Source organism: Anopheles coustani, chromosome 3 (genome assembly GCF_943734705.1).
Source record: "Anopheles coustani chromosome 3, idAnoCousDA_361_x.2, whole genome shotgun sequence".
Taxonomy (NCBI): Eukaryota; Metazoa; Arthropoda; class Insecta; order Diptera; family Culicidae; genus Anopheles; species Anopheles coustani.
The window spans coordinates 63,382,824-63,403,282 of NC_071288.1; the positions used below are offsets into that span (position 1 = coordinate 63,382,824).

The following is a 20,459-nucleotide window of genomic DNA, read 5'->3' on the forward strand; positions in this document are numbered from 1 at the left end:
TTTCTTTTAAATATAATAAAGCTTGTAGCAGTTTGGTTGTGCTTAGAGAATCTTGTTCCACACAAGGAATATCATTAAATTTAAGGCGAATAGTTTCTATTGCTTTTTGATTTTCTTTAGATAAATAGTTTAAATTAATCTCTCTTAGGGTTTGTTTTGCGTGTTCGGTATTGTACGAGGGTTGCTTTTTAAGTTTCGGGATATGGAAAAACTAGTGATGCAATCTACCAACTAACAATTTTATCGTAAAGTTTGACGTTTTTGAGGTTATCCGTTCTTAGAACGTTTTGACATACGAGCGCTTTTTGTGTTGTTATAAAAATGTTTAAAGTTTCAATCGATGGAGTCTTTTTTGAGAGATCTTCGCTTCTTCAGGTGTTGAAATATCATTGTTTTTCAGAACAACAACTGATTTTGGACGACCTTCATGAAATTCATCTTGGAGTGAATTCCGATCACGATTTAATTCTCCAAACCATCGATAAATACTGATCATTGATGGAGCTTCATCGCCAAAAGTTGAATTAAGTTCATTCATGCACTACTGCTGTGTCAATTCACGTCGAAAGTTGCAAAAAATAATTTCACGAAAATGTCCACTACCCAATTCCACAATTTGGCGGACATTGACACTTTTAACATTTTTTTAACAACACAAAAAGCGCTCGTATGTTCTGAGTACGTTTAACCTCAAAAACGTCAAACTTAACGATAAAATTGTTAATTAACAGATTGCATCACCAGTTTTTTCAAATCCCGAAACTTAAAAGGCAACCCTCGTATTTAGATCTATTGATAGTAAGTATAGAATATTCTGATGCTGGTTTTAAAATGGGATTAAGATTCGTAATTTCAACACTTTCATTCCTCAAGTTAATAATTTACTAGGTTTTTTAGGCCAGGTAACTGGCCCGTCGGTAGTTCCACTAACGGCCCGTTGAAGGTTCCATATCGCCCCCGTTAGTAGGAGGTTTATCAAAGACAGGTACTTGAACCAAGTTATAGCTAATTGTACCAATTTCTGTGCTACACAGTACTTGCAAGCCTGCGCATGTTCTGCGGGTGCACCACTTTTTAAAGTGTCGGGTTGTTATGCTTGCATGAAGCACAAAGCAACCTTTGTTAACGGTATATGGTAAAGAATGTTGTCAGTTTGTCATTCAACTGTCAAAATCTGTACAAATTTGGTTTTCGGTCAGTAAATCAAAAATAAATTTGTAAAAATTGGCGCACCTGGTGGTGATAATAATCGGATGCCAAATAGTTGTTTGTGGTGATGTTTTACGTTTTTTGATAAGATTTCTGTGAACATATTTTCCTCTCTGCTTTTTTTTACAGTTAACACGTTAAGCGCTACGCGTAATTTGCACTGCTTTCCGTTCTGCCGGCGATTCGTAGCAAACTATCGACGGCGAGCGAGGCAGTGCATTCACGTTCAATCAGGTCTCGACGAAACAGAACCAGGCAAAACAGAGAAATGAAAATACGGTAAGACTTCAGCATGTGTGGCATCTGTTTTCTTTAGAATTAGAACAATTCTGTCTACAAAGCGATGTCTGACTACTAATAGAAACAATAATATCTTCACATCGATGAACAAAATCATGTTCAATTATTATTTCAACTGTGTTTGTGTTTTATTCTAGAATATGCAAAGCCTTATGATGAAATTTTTCCGACGACTCCTAAACAAATGGTTCTAATGATGCGGACCGACAGAAAAACTTACTACGCTGTCGGTCCCGAAGTACATGTGCCCCTAACAAAACGGCTCTGTCGGTCCGAGTGGGCCGACGCCGGCATACGGGAAAGAACGCTGTCGGCCCCATGGGACCGACGTAGCGCTTAACGTGTTAAGCAATAAAATCAACACTGAATGTGCTTTCATTTGGCTCACGAATAGTAGCATCGACACGAAACGGAAAAGAAATGACAGCAAAACTGACAGTCGCACGTGTCTTATCAATTGAGGGTATTATGATCCAGTTCCGCGTTATTGCTCGAAAGTTTCCGCATATTTGCTCGAATAGCAACCTGGGTATTTATACAAGTATTTCAAGGTATATAAATATATAGTTTTTAACAAGTTTCGAGCACTTTGATTTTTAATCAATTTTCAAAACGATCGAGTTATTGGTGTGTTTTATACTATGGCTAAATGGCTAAATAAATCAAAGTGACTTGTCTAAACACAACGTTGATATGAAAAGTGCATCCTGAATTATCATGTTCTTGGTAAATACCAAGATCCATAGAACCCACATATGCTTCGGACACATATGGTCTATAGAGATCCATCGACCAGGAGGTGCTTGAAAGTGCTCGACGATAACGACGCGCGTCGTTTCGTATCCGCGCATCGTCTCGACACGCAGGTGGCGTCGTTTTGGATCGTCGAGACGCCCAGCCATTTTTTCGCTTTTTTCAAAGTGTTGTTTACCTTTTGTATGGGCCAGCGTCGAGAAGTTTATCGTTTCCGCGCACCCAATCATAATACCCTCAAATTTCTTGCGTCTTATGTAAACTAAGGATTAAACTGCTGCTACCCAACTGGCGAATTTTGTCTCGTTATCATATCGTTACCATCTCGTTTGTTAATTTTCGATGTCCATAACGAGACAAAGTGTTGCACCAAAAAAGGGGGTGGGGTGCAACATTCAATCGGTTATTTTGTGGTGGTGTTAGTGCCAAACAGAGGTTACGAATGTGTGCGTGCTATTTCACCATAATGGCACGCACACAACTATATAATCCATTTCGGATGTCAAATGAGACGGAGAAGACGGTGTTGTATTCTGCTCGAGCCGCCAACGCGGAAATTTTTATTTTTCGTAGAATTCCTCCGCTTCTTCAACATTCTGCTCTCCCAAGGGCGGTTTCTTCCTCCGGTGTTATTTCTGTTGAACGAAACAAACTAAGGAATAGAATTAGTGACTCGCTGTTATAAATGGTTATGATTTTGCACTACTACTTTGTTTACTTACCGATTCTAAGATCCGGCCAACGCATTCGTGGACGATCGAACTCCCCATCCGTTTCCCGATCGCACATGAGCTGACACTGTTCCCGACTTGTTGATGGATCCTATTAGTTTCCGTTTAGGCGCCATGAACATTGCAAATTCAACACACTCTTACGGAAGGAACAACACTTTACACTTTTTCACTCGACTGTTCTAGCGCTGGATGTTTCAAAGACTGAAAACTTCATCGCGTCGCGATTGACAGTTGGTGCGTGATGGCATTCATACAGACGACCTTTTTTATTCTCTACATGATTGACCGACATAAAGTGCACCAACACACATTCGGGTTGCTGTGCAGTGTGGGAATGCTACACGATCGGCTCCGCTATTGTAATGTGTCAGACTGAAAGGGAAGATGTGAAAGGGCAGATGTGACTTCTCCCCTAGCACACCGGTTCATCATTAGAACGAGAAGGAAGACAAAGTGTGCAAGAGAAAGCTGACAGTTCTGGACTCGCGGGGGTAGGAATCTGTGGAAACGGGGCAATGTTGCATGTCGCCGTCAGTTGGGTAGGTCCACATTATTGCGATGCGAATTGTTCATGGTTTCGGTCAATAGGAAAATTTCAACTCGAACAGAAATAAAACAATTCAGAGAAGTCAAGAGCACTGCATTGATTACTCGCTACCTGACCTGACAGAAAAGCGGATATTGCCGGTGCACATCCTTCTCTCTCCATGCCATCCGTCTCGCATTTGCTGCACATTCTGCGGCTTACTGTTCCCTATGTGTCAGTTTCTTCTTTCTCTTTTCGACTGGTACACTGTCATTTGCTATCTCCCATCTTCTGTGTTTCGCGGAAGGAATTATCCCCCATCTTCTTTTGTTTTCTTGTATTCGTAGATCCGCTAACACATGCATTGCGATTCGAGTACAAATCGACTGGCTGCGTTGTAAGCTAATACTGTATGCGAGCGTGGTTGTTCTCACTTCCTCGCACCGCCCAACTCCCACTATCCACCACCCACCACCCACCACCTACCATCCACCACCCACCATCCATCACCCATCTCCACAAACAACACTCACCACCCACTACCCACCTTCCACTGCAATCTACTCTCCTGCTACCACCCTCCTGCTACCACTCACCTCCTACATCCCACTACTCACCTCCCACCTTCCACTTCCCATCTCCCACCTCCCATCTCCCATCTCCCGTCGCCCATCTCCCATCTCCCATCTCCCATCTCCCATCACCCATCTCCCATCTCCCATCTCCCATCTCCCACCTCCCACCTCCCATCCCTCATCAACAATCTCTCTTCTCCCCATCGTACTCTTTCTTACTTTGCCTGCCACATCTCCCATCGCATTCACACTGTCTCTCTCTCTCTCTCTTTCCTCATCTCTCTCTCTCTCTCTCTCGCTCTCTTGCTATAGCTATCCGTATCCCTACCCGGCAAGCAAAGAGAGTGTTTCGTAGGCGAGGAGCACGTTGAGGTATCCTGAAACGTGGGGAAGCGCGGTGAGGTGAGCAAAAGTTTGCCTACACGAGAGAGAATCGAAAGATGAGTTGAATTGTGCAGGAGAAATACAGATGATCAGCGTACTTTTGGCCGATCGGCGCGAGTAAAAAAACTGCCAAAGCAGGCTTTGCAGCGCAATCTAATTTTCTAACTTGTGCAGTCAGTGAACTTACAGTTCGGTCGCGCGTTTTGAACAGTAAAAATTGTGATTTTGTGTAGTGTTTTCAGAAAAACGGACATATGGCCATCTCCAGGTTGGCTTACGAAGGCCCAGGACGTTGGATTCAAGAACCGTCCGGTAGTAAATCCTCGCGAAAGTGGTAGAAGAAAAAATAGAAGTGTTGGTGTCTTACCCCAGAGTGCTAGCAACAACACGGTTATATTTGTCTTTCCCAATATGTTTTTCCTATCCGATGTAATAAACGGATAAGAATTCAAAGCAAAACGTATCCTTTTGTTTTTTCGTCTACTGGTGTACCCAAAACAACGAAAGAAACCAGCGCGTAAAGCGCGTACCGGTAGAAAGAGCGTAAGCAAGCGAGAGAGCATTTCCAGAGAACACGCTGTAAAAGCTCACTCTAGCCCGAAAAAGTAGTACTTTCATAAGTTGGCACGGAAAGAGCATTTTCTCTCCCGTTTTTTTGCAAGCCGGGTATGCCTCGCCTTGTCATACTTTCCATTTTAGGATCTCTTTTTCCCACTATGTCTGCCTCTATCTTTACTGTATGTCTCTCTCTCTCTTTCTCTCTCACTTTCTCGTTCTACCTCGCCCTATTTATTTCTCTCACTTTTACACACACTAACAGCACAAAATTCCAACAATTACGCACAGAAGGGTCGGTTTTACTTAACAGGCCCATTTTTCTGATTTTGAGTTAGTAGCGACATCGAATCAGACATCGATCGAATGAGGGTTATTTTTCGCGCGCGTGTTTGTTGGGCCATGGCCGACCCTCGGAAGGAAAATTATTATATAGGACGATCTACGCACAACTCTTTAAGAATGGCATCGAGATCAACTAAATATCGCAAATGTCTCAGCTTTCTGGTGTGATGACTGCATTTATTCACTGGTTAATCACGACTGGCACATCTCCTTAACGCTATCACTAAACCCCATTACAAACCTAGGACTAATACTTATACACTATGCTTATCACTAATATTACAATAATACTTATACACTACGCTTATCACTAAGATTACACTAATATTTATACATTACATCTGGATGAGCTACAAGAGGCAGTGCAAGCAGAATTCTTGGAGAGTTCAGCAAATGTTCCGGAGGGTTCAGCGGAACGGATAACATTGCAATTGGTAATTTAAAAATATATAGTGAAAACTACAAATCCGTAGTTCAAAAGCGGTCCCATGTTAAGTTGAAGTGCAATTATTATTGTGTTAAAAGAAGTGCAGGTGTATGCTAGAGCCTAGCTGGTCACCGCGACTCGTAAGGCGGGAGGGAGGAGCCATTGTAGCCGAGAAGACGCCTCACCGCCAGGCGCGTGAAGCGTCTCTGCACCCCCTCCAACCTTCCCAAGGCAATGACACCTGTTGGGATCCATACCACGGAAGCATACTCGAGGATCGGTCTGACCCAGCAACAGTAAAGCGCCATCAAGCAGCGCGGGTCCCGCACGTCTGATGGCAGGCGAGAAATAATCCCCAACAAACGGTTGGCCTTGGATACCACCTGGTCAATCTGTACATAGGAGGACAAGGCAGCGTCAAGCCACACCCCGAAGTCCCTGACAACCGACACCCGCGACAAAGCAACGCTACTAATACAGTAGTCGAAGTGGGTCACCCCAGAGGAGCGACTGAAGGATATGACACAGCACTTGGATGTGCAGAGAGTCAATCCATTTGCGGAGCACCATTCGGAGAAGCGATGGAGAGATGATATGGGAAGGAATAATTTGACGCCCAGAGTCCAGATTGGAGTAAACCACGGACAGTAAGGTCATCAAATTGGTCACAGTCCAGCGGCGAGGCATGAACCCGTGTTGATTCGGAGAAATGTACTTGATAACTTGTTCACGATACAATCAAAGCAAACCAAAATCATCGTCAGTTTTATTGCGATAGCTGGCACCGTACCGTCGAACCGGACGAATATTATTTGAAAAAGCAGGAATTCGAATATTTGAATTTTGTTCATTTCTAGCAGGATGAGCTCTCAAAATAACAAGAATAAAGTAAGTGTTGGATACGTTACGCAGCGGAGCACTCCCGTGCGCTCTCCGCGAGAGTGGTCTCTCGTCGGTTGACGAGCACGAGTGCCTGTTATCTCGGTGCCGATCGTGATCATGATATTGGCACAGAGAGTTAAGAGAGAGATACGTAGGGAAAGGATTAGGGAGATAATAGGAAGAAAGGGCATTCGGGTCAGCGTCACAATTAGAGCAAGCGCTCCATTTCTGTCCTCCGGTGAACCGCTTTTTTAAAAAAAAATTAATAAAGACTACTAGTTTTTAAGACTTAACTGTGGCAACGAGGATTAAGGAAGTTTTCACGTTTATTGAGTTTAAGGAACATTTGTGTTTTTATTTATTGAATAGCACCACCGCTGCCATCGCAATTCAGCGCGTCCCCAGCCAGGATGTCCAGCCCGGATAATGCATCGATGGTGCAAATGCTGAATTTACTTCAGCAGCAAATGGCCCAGCAGCAACAATATATGAACGAATTTTTGCATCAGCGGTTGCTTAACCAAAGCCCCGCCCCACTCCGATACGAGAAAGAGACTGGAACCACTTTTAAGCAGTGGTATTTGAGGTATGCTGATTTATTCCAGAACGATGCAGCGAGAATCGATGACCCCGCCAAAGTGCGACTGTTGTTGCGAAAGCTGGGAACGGCCGAGCACAATCATTTCTTATCCTTCATCCTGCCCCGTCGTCCGTCCGAATTCACGTTCGAGGAGACGGTTGAGAAGCTATCAGCACTTTTCGATGACCCTCCTGGTCACACTGCTCAGTCGGCGCTTCAGATGCCTTCAAATGACCAAGAAGCGAACGGAGGATCACTTGGTCTACGCCTGTCGCATCAATAAATCTTCGGTAGATTTCGAGCTTTGCAAGCTCAGCGATGAAGATTGAAATGCCTGTTGTTCGTGTGTGGCCTGAGGGACGAGGACGAAGCAGACTTAATAACACGTCTCCTGGTCCGTACTGAGGACCGAACCTGTACAACCCTTCAGCAGCTGTCCACCGAGTGTCATCGTTTAGAGAATCTAAAGAGAGATCGAGGGTCCTTCGCAGGAGCGCGTGTTGGCGGTCAACGCAAGAGGGGATCGCCAAAGACGACAACATTCTACCGACACAGCTGTTCCTAAATATCCGTGTTGGCTGTGCGGAGACCATCATTGGATGCGAGAATGTGATTATCGTACACACCGATGCGAAACGTGTTCGGGTATTGGGCATAAAGAGGGCCATTGCGAAACAGCAGCTCGATGCAGGTCAAAACACCGTTTCAACCGGCGCAGAAGAACGCAAATGCTGTCTTTAAACATCCACAATGTGCAACAACGGCGGAAATTCATGCCTGTTTTGATAAACGGCTCGCCAGTCCGATTGCAGCTTGACACCGCATCGGAAAACCTGGCAGCGTATCGGCAGTCCTGAACTAGCACCTTCTTCGATAATAGCTCACACAGCATCGACCTGGCACTGGACGGGAGTTTTATGGGTAACGCCAGCGCGACCGACCAAACCAAGCAGGTTCAGATTTTCGTTACTCCAGCACGCCTGCTTCTTCTAGAGCTTGATCTAATTGACGCATTTTCGTTTGTGGTCAACTCCCATTGATAAATTTTGCTGCCAGCTGAAGAAACCGAACGACGCGCAGCAGTCATGGCAAGAGAGTTTTCCTAAGGTGTTTGGAGATACGGGGTTGTGCACGAAAGTGAACGTTTCTAGGGAGATAAAGAAAGGGCATTCGGATCCGCGTCACAATCAGCCCCGCTGACAGAGTCTCTTACGCTCTCTCGATTTCATCACGTCATCCCTTTCCAACATTCGAAAAAAAAAAATTTCTTTCTCCCTTTTCTGGGTGTTAGTTTTTGGACGATCGAAATTTCAAAGCCGTCGCAAAAAATTTCTCTCCTTTCCCAAGGTATACTCTCAACTCGTATGGACTTAGAGCGTGTCGGTGACAGCTGCCAAAAAACACATTGTTTGATTCCGATTTGGTTAGTAAACAGCACTTCGAATTTAGTCCAACAATTTATATTAATTATATGTGTATAATTGCTAAAAATGGGTCGAAATGTGTATTTTTGTGTTGCTGAAAGTGCTTTTGTGAAGTGAAGTGAGAAAAATGTTACAAATTGTGTTATTTGTGTTGTTTTTTTTAGAAGCTTACAGCGAAAATATAAAAGATAGTTTAGTTGAAAATGGCATCAAAGAAGTTGCGGTGCGACGGAAACTTTTGCCGGCAGAGACAGCGAATTATGGAGGAGCTGGACCGACAAGCAGATATGGCGTTGGAGCAGCTTGGAGACTTGGCTGAACCATCCGGGGTGGCGTGGCCAAATCTTGACCACGGTAATGCTGATAGATAAGTATAAGTGTTGGTTTGGCAAAGATGGTTTTATTTTGTCGTACCTTTTTCCAAATATATGAGCAACAACATGTTTCCAAAATTTAAATCCTCTTTTTTTATTTTAGATTATTCAACGGAGGCGGATGTAAATAATGTAAATTGTGGTTATGGGTCTACTAACGCGGACGTAGAATTTGATTTTGAAATTGTTTTTTGAGAACTTGAATGATGAAGTTGATGATGATGACGATTATGATGAAAACATCACAGCAAGTCATGTAACTACTTTCTATAGTTACATGGATAAGCTGAGTTTGAAGGACTGTCTCAGATACATTGCAGTATTGGGAAAACTGTCTCGGCCCATTGTGAACATGATTTTGGCAGCCTTGATAAGTAAACTCAACTTAGATTTACAGTACCTCGAGGCAAGCGAACTTTTGTCAAAACCCGCGTACTTTTGTAACTTTTGTTTGTCCCGCGTAGGTTTGGAACTAGCGACCATCTCCAGTGGTGATTTCTGGTACCAAGGAATCGAGACAGTCCTGCAGAATTATTTTCGGTAAGTATTCATGCATACCTAGGAGATTTGTGGAACTGATCTAATTATGATTTATCTTCTTTTTTCAGAAATACCATTCCCGAGGTAGACACTTTTTCTCTCCAAGTGTCGATCGACGGGCTTCCTCTTTTAAGAAGTTCAAGTCGGCAGCTGTGGCCGATATTGATAAAGGTGGAAGAATTGTCCGAAGCTCCGGTGATGCTTGTCGCAGTGCTTTGTGGCAATTCAAAACCAGAGCTAGTAGAAGAATTTTTGCGACCTCTTGTTGTGGAAGTTAATGATCTTCAACAAAGAGGTTTGCGTTTCGGTGATAAAGTGGTACGCTTATCACTTCGTGCCCTGATCGCTGATTCACCTGCGCGCGCTTTTGCTAAAGCTACAATTAGCTTTAACGGAAAACATGGATGCCTAAAATGCACCTGTATTGGAGAACATATTGGTCCGGGGAAAGTTATTTTTGACTCGGTCAATGCACCATTGCGCACGGACGCTGGATTCCGTCTACGTATTACAAAAGAGCATCACAAAGAATGGCGAACACCTTTGGAAGATGTTCACAATTTTGACTTGATAGCCGGCGTTCCAGTGGTGAGCGTCTACATTTATGCGAATGAGGAGTGACTCAAAAATTGGTGGTGGGTTTACTAACACATGAATTTGAGAATTTTACTCGCTGGTCCTCCGATCAAAAGAAAACCGTGTCTCATTACATGGCAAAGACAAGGCTTCCTCTTGAAGTGCATCGCCCTATGCGATCCTTCAATTTTGTCCGCTATTGGAAGGGAACCGAATATCGGTCCTTCCTCCATTATTTGAGCCCAGTGGTCTGGAAAGATTTTTTTTCGCAGAACAGTACAATCACTTGTTGTTGTACTACTGTGGTGTGACGATTTTTTCTACATCGGCACACAAGAACTATTGGCCTTTGGCTAAAAAATTCCTTGATCAATATGTTAAGGATTTTAGTAAATTGTATGGACGAAGCAACTTAGTCAGAAATGTCCACAACCTCCAGCATATTTCTGGAGATGTGTTGAATTTGGGGCCACTCGATAATTTTTCTGCATATCCGTTTGAAAATTATTTGCAGATTATCAAACAGTATGTGAAATCGGGTACGCGAGTCGTTGAGCAAGTGGTATGCCGAATGACAGAGCTTACTTCAATAGAAATAGCTGCCAACCGATCTGCTAAAAATTTTCAAAAATTGAGCAAAAATGGATTTTGTTTCCGTTTGACTGCCAATTTTGCCCTACTGCCCAATTTCAAAGATCAATGGTTTTTAACCAAAGATCGTGACATTGTTAAATTTTAGAAAGCAAAGAAGATTTCTTCGCTTTCCTATATAATAGTTGGAACACAATATGAATCCTGGACAGATCAATTTAATATTTCAATACCTTCGGGTATGAATTTGCCGGAAATTATGCCGTCTTCGGACTTACATGTTTATAATATCCATGTTTGGTGCTTCTAGAGAAGTCGAAGTTCCTTGGTATATGGTTCTTTGTAAATTTGTAGCCTATCCTTTACCTTCTCAATCTCTTACCCTTCCTCCAACTAATCCGCATGTTGATCACAATTCTATTGCTCTTTTTCCTCTGCTTCACACTTTCCAACTATTATGCGGACTTGTTGCTTGTTCGAATGCTCAACGAATGATCAACGACTGACCTTTTATTATAATCCTTACACATATACTTATGTCTAACTTACATCGATCACTTATACTACGCTTACATATTACTTACATTTCTAAGACACTACATTCTCCCCCTTAAACGGAGTTTACTTCCTATCTAGGATACTTAAATCGTGGTTGTCCTTCTAACCTTTTCGATCGTCTTAACGGTGGAGGACTTGATTCACTCCTTTTCCTTTTGTGTGAAATATTTACCTTTGATGGCATTATGACATCCTTTGAACTCATCTGGTTTTTGTTTTTTCTCAATTGGTTCTTATGTACCATTCGTATTATTCCATTCAGACTGATTAAATATCTTAACCCGCTTATTTTCTTTTTGACTATTGCAGGGATCCATCTCATGTGCTCTTTAAAGTGATTTCTGTAAAATACAGATTCTTCTTCTTCATATTCGACTTGATTTCCTACGATTTTAGACTGACTTCTTGACTCTTCCATAGTTGACATTTGTCTCTTATTTCCTTTTATAGGATTGACTTTTGCTGTTACTGTATGTGGTACGTAACAAAACACTCTTTCTGAAGGTGTGACTTTAGTTACCGTACATGGACTATTCCTATACTTGAACAATTGAGGGTATTACGATTGGGAGCGCGGAAACGATAAACTTCTCGACGCTGGCCCATACAAAAGGTAAACAACACTTTGAAAAAAGCGAAAAAATGGCTGGGCGTCTCGACGATCCAAAACGACGCCACCTGCGTGTCGAGACGATGCGCGGATACGAAACGACGCGCGTCGTTATCGTCGAGCAGTTTCAACCACCTCCTGGTCGATGGATCTCTATAGACCGTATGTGTCCGAAGCATATGTGGGTTCTATAGATCTTGGTATTTACCAAGAACATGATAATTCAGGATGCACTTTTCATATCAACGTTGTGTTTTGACAAGTCACTTTGATTTATTTAGCCATTTAGCCATAGTATAAAACACACCAATAACTCGATCGTTTTGAAAATTGATTAAAAATCAAAGTGCTCGAAACTTGTTAAAAACTATATATTTACATACCTTGAAATACTTGTATAAATACTAAGGTTGCTATTCGAGCAAATATGCGGAAACTTTCGAGCAATAACGCGGAACTGGATCATAATACCCTCAAATATTTGATTCAGTTTCCTCTGAAGACTTAGTGGTTTGTACCTTGTATCCAATAGATACTTCTTCAGGCTATCCTTTATTGTTCTAACCGCCCTCTCGGCCAACCCGTTCGACTGTGGGTGGTACGGTGGGGACTTACTGACTTTTATACCTTTTTCTCTTAAAAAATTCGTAAATTGATCTGAACTAAATGGAGGACCATTATCTGATACAATTTCTTCTGGTAATCCGAAACATGCAAAAAATATTTCTAACACTTCTATGACATTTTCTGCTTTAATATTTTTCATAATTTTTACCTCAATATACTTTGAAAAACTGTCGACTATAATTAACAATGTACTATTTTCAAAGTAAAACAAATCTATGTGTATTCTTTGGAATGGTCTTGAGCATTGTACCCATTTTGTTGTGACTATTTGTTTAGGTACGATTTGTCTCGACTGACAGACTTGACATGCCTTTATGCATTGCTCGAAACTTTTATCCATACTTTTCCACCATACTAATCTCCTTGCTGACATTTTCATTCTTACTAACCCATCATGGTTATCATGAAAAAGACTGACTATTTTATCTTTCAGCTTATCTGGAATCACTACTCGATCATTGAAAAACAACACACCATCTTCTATTGCTAAGCTATTACTAACTTTAGCATAATCTTTCAATTCCGCTTTGACAATTTTCGCCCAACCATGTTTAACTTGTTGGTATACTTGTTTCAATATTGCATCTGACTTTTGGAATTGACTAATCATCTCAATGTCAATGATTGAGGACGACGAAATCGCATTTACTTGTGCGCAATCTTCTTCTATTTCTAAACCTTCCTCTAATGGCAGTCTACTTAATGCATCTACATGACTCATGCTTTTGCCTGGCCTATGCTCTATTGTGTATTCATATTCGGCTAATATCATTGCCCATCGACTCAATCTAGCTACTGCAATCGACGACGTTGTTCTTGACGGATTGAATATTTCTTTTACTTCCGAATTATCGGTCACTAGTTTAAACTTGATTCCGTAGATGTACTTATGAAATTTTTTTACACCAAAAACGACCGCTAACGCTTCTTTGTGAACCTGCGCATAGTTTTTCTGCGCTTGTGAGAGAGTTGCTGAGGCAAAATATATTGGTTTCTCTACTCCATCAATTTCATGCGACAATATTGCTCCTAATCCGTAAGGACTAGCATCAACTGCTAATATAACAGGCTTTTTAGGATCAAATGGTACTAAAATGTTGTTATCTACCAACATTGATTTCGTTTTTTCGAATGACGCCTGACATTCATTTGACCATACATATTTTTTGTCTTTGCGTAGCAATTCATACATTGGACTCAATATTGTTGCTAAATTTGGCAAAAACCTGCTATAATAATTTAGCATTCCTAAGAACGCTTGCAATTGCATCACATCTGATGGTACTGGAGCTTTAATTATTGCTTTAACTTCCGACTCATTTGTTGTTATTCCGTTCCTCGATATTTTATACCCTAGGTACTCAATCTCCGGTTTGAAAAATTCCGACTTTTTCTCGTTTATCTTCACATTGTGCTTTTCTAGGCTTTTCAACACTTCGCATAATTTTTCTTTACATTGTTTTTCGTTTTCACCGCCAACCAATATGTCATCCATATACGCAATACCTTGAGTGTTTAATAATATTTGATCGATAATCGTTTGAAATATCGCAGGCGCTGATTGTACTCCAAAAGGCATTCTAGTATACTTGTATAACCCCTTATGGGTATTTATGGTACAAATATTTTGCGATTGTTCTGATAGCTTCACTTGCAGATATGCTCCTGTTAAATCTATTTTGCAAAACACTGTCCAATTTGCAATTTTCGCTAAAATATCGTCAATTTTCGGTAAAGGATAATGTTCTACCGTCAGTTATTTATTTATAGTTGCCTTTCCATCTAAACAAATCCGTACCGAACCATCACTTTTTCCTCTTACTACTATAGGACTCGCCCACGCTGATGTACGTGTTGGTACAAGTATACCGTCTTGTACTAACTTCTCTAGGTTGTTTTCTACTTTTTGTACTAGAGCAAACGGCACTGAGTACGCTTTGTGAAATATTGGAGTACAATTTGGTTTTAATACTAAACTAGCTTCAAATCCTTCTATCATTTGTTTATGATTCCCATCTGTTAGATTTGGAAACATTTCTTTCATTTCTACTAGCCATTTATCCGCATCAATTTGCTTTAAATTAAAACTTTTTCTCCAATCAGGGAATAATACATCTAACGCATCACGACCTAGTAGAAGGTTCCCTCTGTTTTCTGTCGGGATTATTGTTATTTCTAACTTGACCGTTCTATTGCTCGCGATAACTTTAACAGTTATTTTGCCTAACGGTGTTAATCTTTGTCCAGATGCCGTAATCAATCTTAAATCTGTTTGTTCTAATTGTAGATTTGAAAATTTTTCTCGATATAAATTCTCCGGCATCACTGTATTACACGCGCCGCAATCAATTTCAAACGCAATGTCCGTGTCATTAACTTTTAACACGCGCACTTCTGGACTACTTATTACATTGATCCGCGCTATGTGTGTTAGTGATCTATCCTGCCCATGTACATTTTTGCTCCTGCAACACGACGACACATGTCCGTACTTTTTGCAGGTAAAACACTGCCACGTACGCGCAGGACATGTATGTGGGTTGTGCGATCTGCTGAGGAAGCAATCATAGTATCCTTAGCTTGCGTTGAAGTGATTGAGTAAAAAGGTATGTCGTTTGCGCAAATCCTTGTATGGACTAAAGCAGGCGCCGCGTGCATGGAACGAACGTTTCAATTCATTTGTGCTAAATCAAGGATATCGGCGGTCACTTTATTACAGTTGTCTTTACACTAGGATTATTAATGGTGTATGCATTTATATGGTATTGTACGTCGATGATATCATTCTGGCATCCAGTTCAATGGAGGAAATTTTGAATTTAAAACAGCTTTTGAAAAATGAGTTCGAGATGGACGATATGGAGGAGTTAAAGAATTTTCTCGGCATACGAATATTACGAAATATAAATAAGGGAATACTGAAATTAAATCAGACAGCTTATATTTCGGCATTATTGCAAAGGTTCGGAATGGAGAATTGTAAACCGGCATCAATTCCTATGGAATCGAATATCAAGGTGAAAAAGAAAAAGGATAGTGAACCAGCAACAGAAAAACCGTATCGGGAACTTATTGGATGTTTGATGTACCTGATGCTAACGTCGCGCCCCGATATAAGTATAGCAATCAATATTTTAAGCCGTTTCCAGAGTGGTGCTACTGATGTACACTGGAATTATCTGAAACGTGTGTTACGATATTTGCAAGGAACGAAGAATTATTGTTTGGAATACCATCGTGAAGCTCGAGTCGAACCAATCGTAGGGTTTGCTGATGCAGATTGGGGTAGCGACATGGACGATCGTCGTTCAACCAGTGGTTATTTGTTTCAAGTATACGGAAATACGATCTCTTGGACTACACGAAAACAAACAACAGTGGCTTTATCCTCCACAGAGGCTGAGTACGTATCATTGAGTCAGTCATCGTGTGAAGCAATTTGGTTGAGGAATCTGCTAAGCGAATTTGGAATAGTCATAAATGTTCCATTGGTAATCTACGAGGACAATCAGTCATGTATATGCATAGCAGAGGAGCCTCGTGACCAGAAAAGAATGAAGCATTTGGATATAAGGTACAACTTCATAAGAGAATGTATTGAAAATGGTACCATCAGTGTGAAGTACATACCAACCAGCGAACAAGTAGCAGATATGCTTACAAAGAGTCTTTCGGCAGGAAATTTTAAAAGACATAGATTAACTTTGGGTGTTCGAAATCCGGAAACTGTCGAAAGATCTGTGCTTGTTAAAGAGGCTATGATTGAGAGGGGGTGTTGAGGAAGCAATCATAGTATCCTTAGCTTGCGTTGAAGTGATTGAGTCTTAAGCTAGCAGCGAGTGGAAGCAGTCGTTATCTTCAGTTAATAAAAGAGATTCCAAACCACACATTCACATATTCAACTCGATCTTCCGCATCTGTGACAATTATTATCATTACTTGGTTTTACAGGTGCACCACTTCCACGGTAGTAGTGAGATTTTGAAACGACGCTTCTTTTTGGCGCACTCCTAATCGCCGCCATTTCTCCTCCTTGCTCCTTCCTCGTAAAAGCTTCGTTCTGCTCGTCCGCAGCTTCCCACGTTCTCGCGATGCTTTCTGCTCCTTCGAACGTGAGACCAGTCTCACGCAGAAGCCGCTTTCTCAGGCCATCATCGCGAACACCCGCAACCAGCTGATCACGCAACGCTTCCACCAGACAGCACTTGAATTCACATGTTTGTGCGAGCGCTTTTAGTTCAACTATATATTCCGCCACTGATTGATTCTTTTGAATACAGTTCCTAAAGTTGAACAGCTCCGCTACCACGTTCACTTTCTGCTCCAACTGTTCTTTAAGTTTGATCACTAACTTTTCGTACGGCACTGAACTTGGTTTCTCCGGTAGCACCATTTTTGAGATCAAACTGTTCAGTGATGCTCCTCTCAGCGTTAACAGCATCACTGTTTTCTTCCCGGACTCAACTTCATTTACATCGAAGAAGATATCCATCCTCTCCAAATACTCCTTAATAGTTTCTCCCATTACAAAGGGCTCAATCTTTCCAATCAAAGACATTTTGACTCGACTTGACTTGACTTGACTTTTTCGCTTTTTTCCTCGTCGCCAACTATTATGCGGACTTGTTGCTTGTTCGAATGCTGATCAACGACTGACCTTTTATTATAATCCTTACACATATACTTATGTCTAACTTACATCGATCACTTATACTACGCTTACATATTACTTACATTTCTAAGACACTACACCAACCATACTAATAAATTCAACTCACCTACTTCCAACGCTCTGGGCTAAAGAGGGCATTAACATTTGTAATGTTTGGGAAACTCTGTAACTTTTCTTACTTAATAACGCACTAACGTAACTCATTCGATGAACATTTTAAATAACAACTTCTTATCTGACAAACAATATCGATACATTGGGTTAAAGGTAGAGGCTTCATTAACAATAGGAATGTTCGTTTTTCAATTCAATAACAACTTCTTATCCGACTAACTATACCAATACAATGGGTCAAAGGTAGATGCTTCATTAACGATATGCATGCTTGTTTAACTGGGCATTTTTTCTCGATAACATACATAACTTCTTATGCAACTAACAATTTAAACTGAGGTTTAAAAATGATGATGATGATAGATTTAGTTTTTGCAAAAAACATATTAAATGAAGAAAATATAATATTTTGATTAGACACGGTAAATGCCAAGATATGAGACACGCGCGCGTATATGTGGGCTAACTCTATTGTTTCACCCATATGCTATTGAAATGTATAAAAAATTTCGATTTCTCAATCTTGTGCATGGGAAAGAGGTGGGGCATCATCATCATTTATTACAATTTTTCAAACACTACTTAAACAAACAAACTGTTCTTATAGTTCAAGAAGTTTTATTTGCATTCTGCAACAACATAGTTTACAGTTCTCATAGCTCATAAATGCAATAGTATAATTCAACCTATTCCCTCAGCAACTAAATAAAAACATTCCATCCGTCAGTCGTGAAAAATTCAAATTTAATAATAACTATTTTTCAAAATAAATTCATAATTCATTCATTTAAACTATTTCAAACCTTACCAAACCAAACCTTACAAATAATAACTAAACTTAAACTAAAGAAATTAACTAGGATTAACTCTGGTATGATTTTTACGGCATACACTTTTAATTACTCCTGTTGCCTTCAGGTGGCTTGAGGCATTTTTCAATTTTTGTTCAAAAAAATCACACATTTCAATTATTTGATTTTCGGTTGCCACAACTCTAAATAGTTGTTGCACATTTTTGTAGTCCTTAAACCTAATCTTCTCCTTGTTCTTTCCTAGCCCTGTCCAACTGCATTCCACTAGGAAATATGGACTAAACAATAAATATAATGCTTCATGCATCCGCTGACACGCTCCTTTGCCACCTATTTCACTGCAAAGTCACCTGTCTAATTCATTGAATTTGTATTCATCTCCTAATGCTGCATCAAGTGCTGCTAATTCTGCCTTCATCAACACTTTAGGACGACATGCAGGTGTGCTGGTGGACGGCAGAATCTTGTCGGTTATCACATCTATCTGGGCCTTTACCGAAACAACCGCTTGGGTCAACTTATAAAGTTGGCGGTGCTCAGATTTTGACATCCGCCGGCACACCCGAATGTCGTCGGTCGTAGATGGTTGGCCATATATCTGCTGGCTTCCTGCACTGATCCTTCGAGCTCCATCTATAAAATGGAAGTTGAATTTAGATATATTGAGTTGCTTGAACTTAACATATTTCTTTTTTCGTTTACCTTTCACAGGTTTCTCTTCGTATACTTTTGATGGTATCTGGATCGATGGATAACTTGAACAACTTTAAATATCGCGGGTGCTTATGGGTCGTGCTTTTAACATATTGAAAATTGTTAATATTACTGTTTGTAAACATATGGATAATTGACAGCTAATTAAATAAATTGTCATCCACGCGATTTTATCACACATTTAATTGCACGTGCTTTTATTGGAAGGGAAAGAAATGAGGGTGGGAGGGAGAAAAAATATAAACACATACATGCATGCATGGGGTGGGAGAAGAAACAGCAGAGAGCAAGCGAAGCGTGAGCGAGGAAGCACAGAGAGCGATGACGTCACAGCGTGCATTCTCTTGTGGCTTATACTTTGACTGTATACAAGCCAAGTAAAAGCCGAGTTAAAGCCGTTTTTTTATATGGACTTCTGTCAGCGGGGAGAGCAAGAGCTCCATTTCTGTCCTCCGGTGAACCGCTTTAATTTTAATAAAGACTACCAGTTTTTAAGAATTAACAGTAAGTATTCATACATCCGGTCATTTTAAAAAATAACGTTTCATGCGTCTGCATCAGAAATGGATGTATTTTCGAAAATTGTTGCAAATGCAGCCTGCTTCTTTCCTGTTGGTGGTTTGAAGAAATAAAAACGGTGATTTTCGTTAACGGCCTTAGTGGCAAGTTTTAAAAACTTCACTCTATTTATTCCGTCTGGGTACAGGAAAAAGGAATTCAAATGATCGTGCTTTCGCATTTATAGTAGCCGAACGCACGTTGGCCCCCACCCCCGGCTTAGCCCGAAGTTGACCGCAGGCCCGAAGATTCCGAAATATTTCATGTCTGTGGGACGGTGCGTTACGAGCGTTATGCGTTCGTAACATTGCCCCCCGAGTAATTATGTCGACTGGGCCATATTTACTTTACTCCGTCCTGTCTCGTTGTTTACTAACAGCTGTCACTTCGGACCTCGTGCTGGCGCGTCACCGCTTCCATCCTGCTTGACGTCAAGCACTGCCAGCTTTTTTGCCGGTCGTTGGAGTAATCCCTTTCGGGTCTGCACCGTTGCTTGCCGCACTTGCCCGTCCTTAGCTCGAATTACGGCGACGATCCGTCCCTTGGGCCAGCTGTTCCGTGGTAAGCTTCCGTCCGCGATTACCACTACATCTCCTTCTTTTATAGGGCGTGCCGGGTGAAACCATTTCGTTTGACGTGCTAGAGTCGGCAGGTAATCCGCAACCCACTTCCTCCAAAACCTGTTGGTTAGCTGTTGCGATGTCTTCCACGCTGTGCGTAGTGCTGTGGAACCGTCATCGAGGGCGATCGGAGGTTTCGTCCCATTGGAGTTTCCGAAGAGAAAATGGTTAGGCGTTAGTGGTGAATCCAACTCATTGTCCAGGGGTTTACGACAACCTCAATCTCAGCCAATGTCGTTTCCGGGATTTCATCGGTTGGGAGTCGCGGCATCTGAAGTTCACCAATACACCTTTTTACCGACTGGATCAGGTGCTCCCAACCGATACCAATACCCAATACCCACTTCAGACCTGGCGCGTTGAACTCCTCCATCAGCCTGTCATGATCAATGCTCACGG

General features: G+C 41.3%; 3 protein-coding genes across 3 annotated transcripts in view; 1 reads left to right on the plus strand and 2 right to left on the minus strand.

The window, feature by feature from the left end:
• The window catches only part of LOC131260218 (GDP-Man:Man(3)GlcNAc(2)-PP-Dol alpha-1,2-mannosyltransferase), a 164,799-nt gene that overhangs the window by 67,335 nt on the left and 77,005 nt on the right, over nucleotides 1-20,459 (minus strand). The window lies entirely within an intron of this gene.
• On the plus strand, nucleotides 8,955-10,229 carry LOC131264950 (uncharacterized). The gene is made up of 4 exons (XM_058267216.1): nucleotides 8,955-9,048; nucleotides 9,172-9,191; nucleotides 9,238-9,608; nucleotides 9,677-10,229. Exons 1-4 carry the CDS (start codon nucleotides 8,955-8,957, stop codon nucleotides 10,227-10,229), a joined length of 1,038 nt encoding a protein of 345 aa, XP_058123199.1.
• LOC131264962 (uncharacterized) lies at nucleotides 10,766-17,095 on the minus strand. The gene is made up of 5 exons (XM_058267227.1): nucleotides 16,483-17,095; nucleotides 15,063-15,123; nucleotides 12,423-12,488; nucleotides 11,506-11,884; nucleotides 10,766-10,798 (listed from the first exon to the last, which is right to left on the minus strand). The coding sequence occupies exons 1-5, from the start codon at nucleotides 17,093-17,095 to the stop codon at nucleotides 10,766-10,768; spliced, it is 1,152 nt and encodes a 383-aa protein (XP_058123210.1).

Bases quoted from the DNA above. Each gene is read 5' to 3' on its own strand.
- LOC131264962 (XM_058267227.1), bottom strand. From the start codon at position 17,095: ATGGGAGAAACTATTAAGGAGTATTTGGAGAGGATGGATATCTTCTTC. The intron at 11,885-12,422 runs ATTTGAGGGTAT...GTAATACCCTCA, and splicing joins CAGAGGAAACTGAATCAAAT to ATTGTTCAAGTATAGGAATA. The intron at 10,799-11,505 runs GTAAATATTTCA...GAAAATTTTTAG, and splicing joins ATGTCATAATGCCATCAAAG to CAGATCGGTTGGCAGCTATT.
- LOC131264950 (XM_058267216.1), top strand. From the start codon at position 8,955: ATGGAGGAGCTGGACCGACAAGCAGATATGGCGTTGGAGCAGCTTGGA. The intron at 9,049-9,171 runs GTAATGCTGATA...TTTTTATTTTAG, and splicing joins GTGGCCAAATCTTGACCACG to ATTATTCAACGGAGGCGGAT. The intron at 9,192-9,237 runs GTAAATAATGTA...ACGCGGACGTAG, and splicing joins ATTATTCAACGGAGGCGGAT to AATTTGATTTTGAAATTGTT.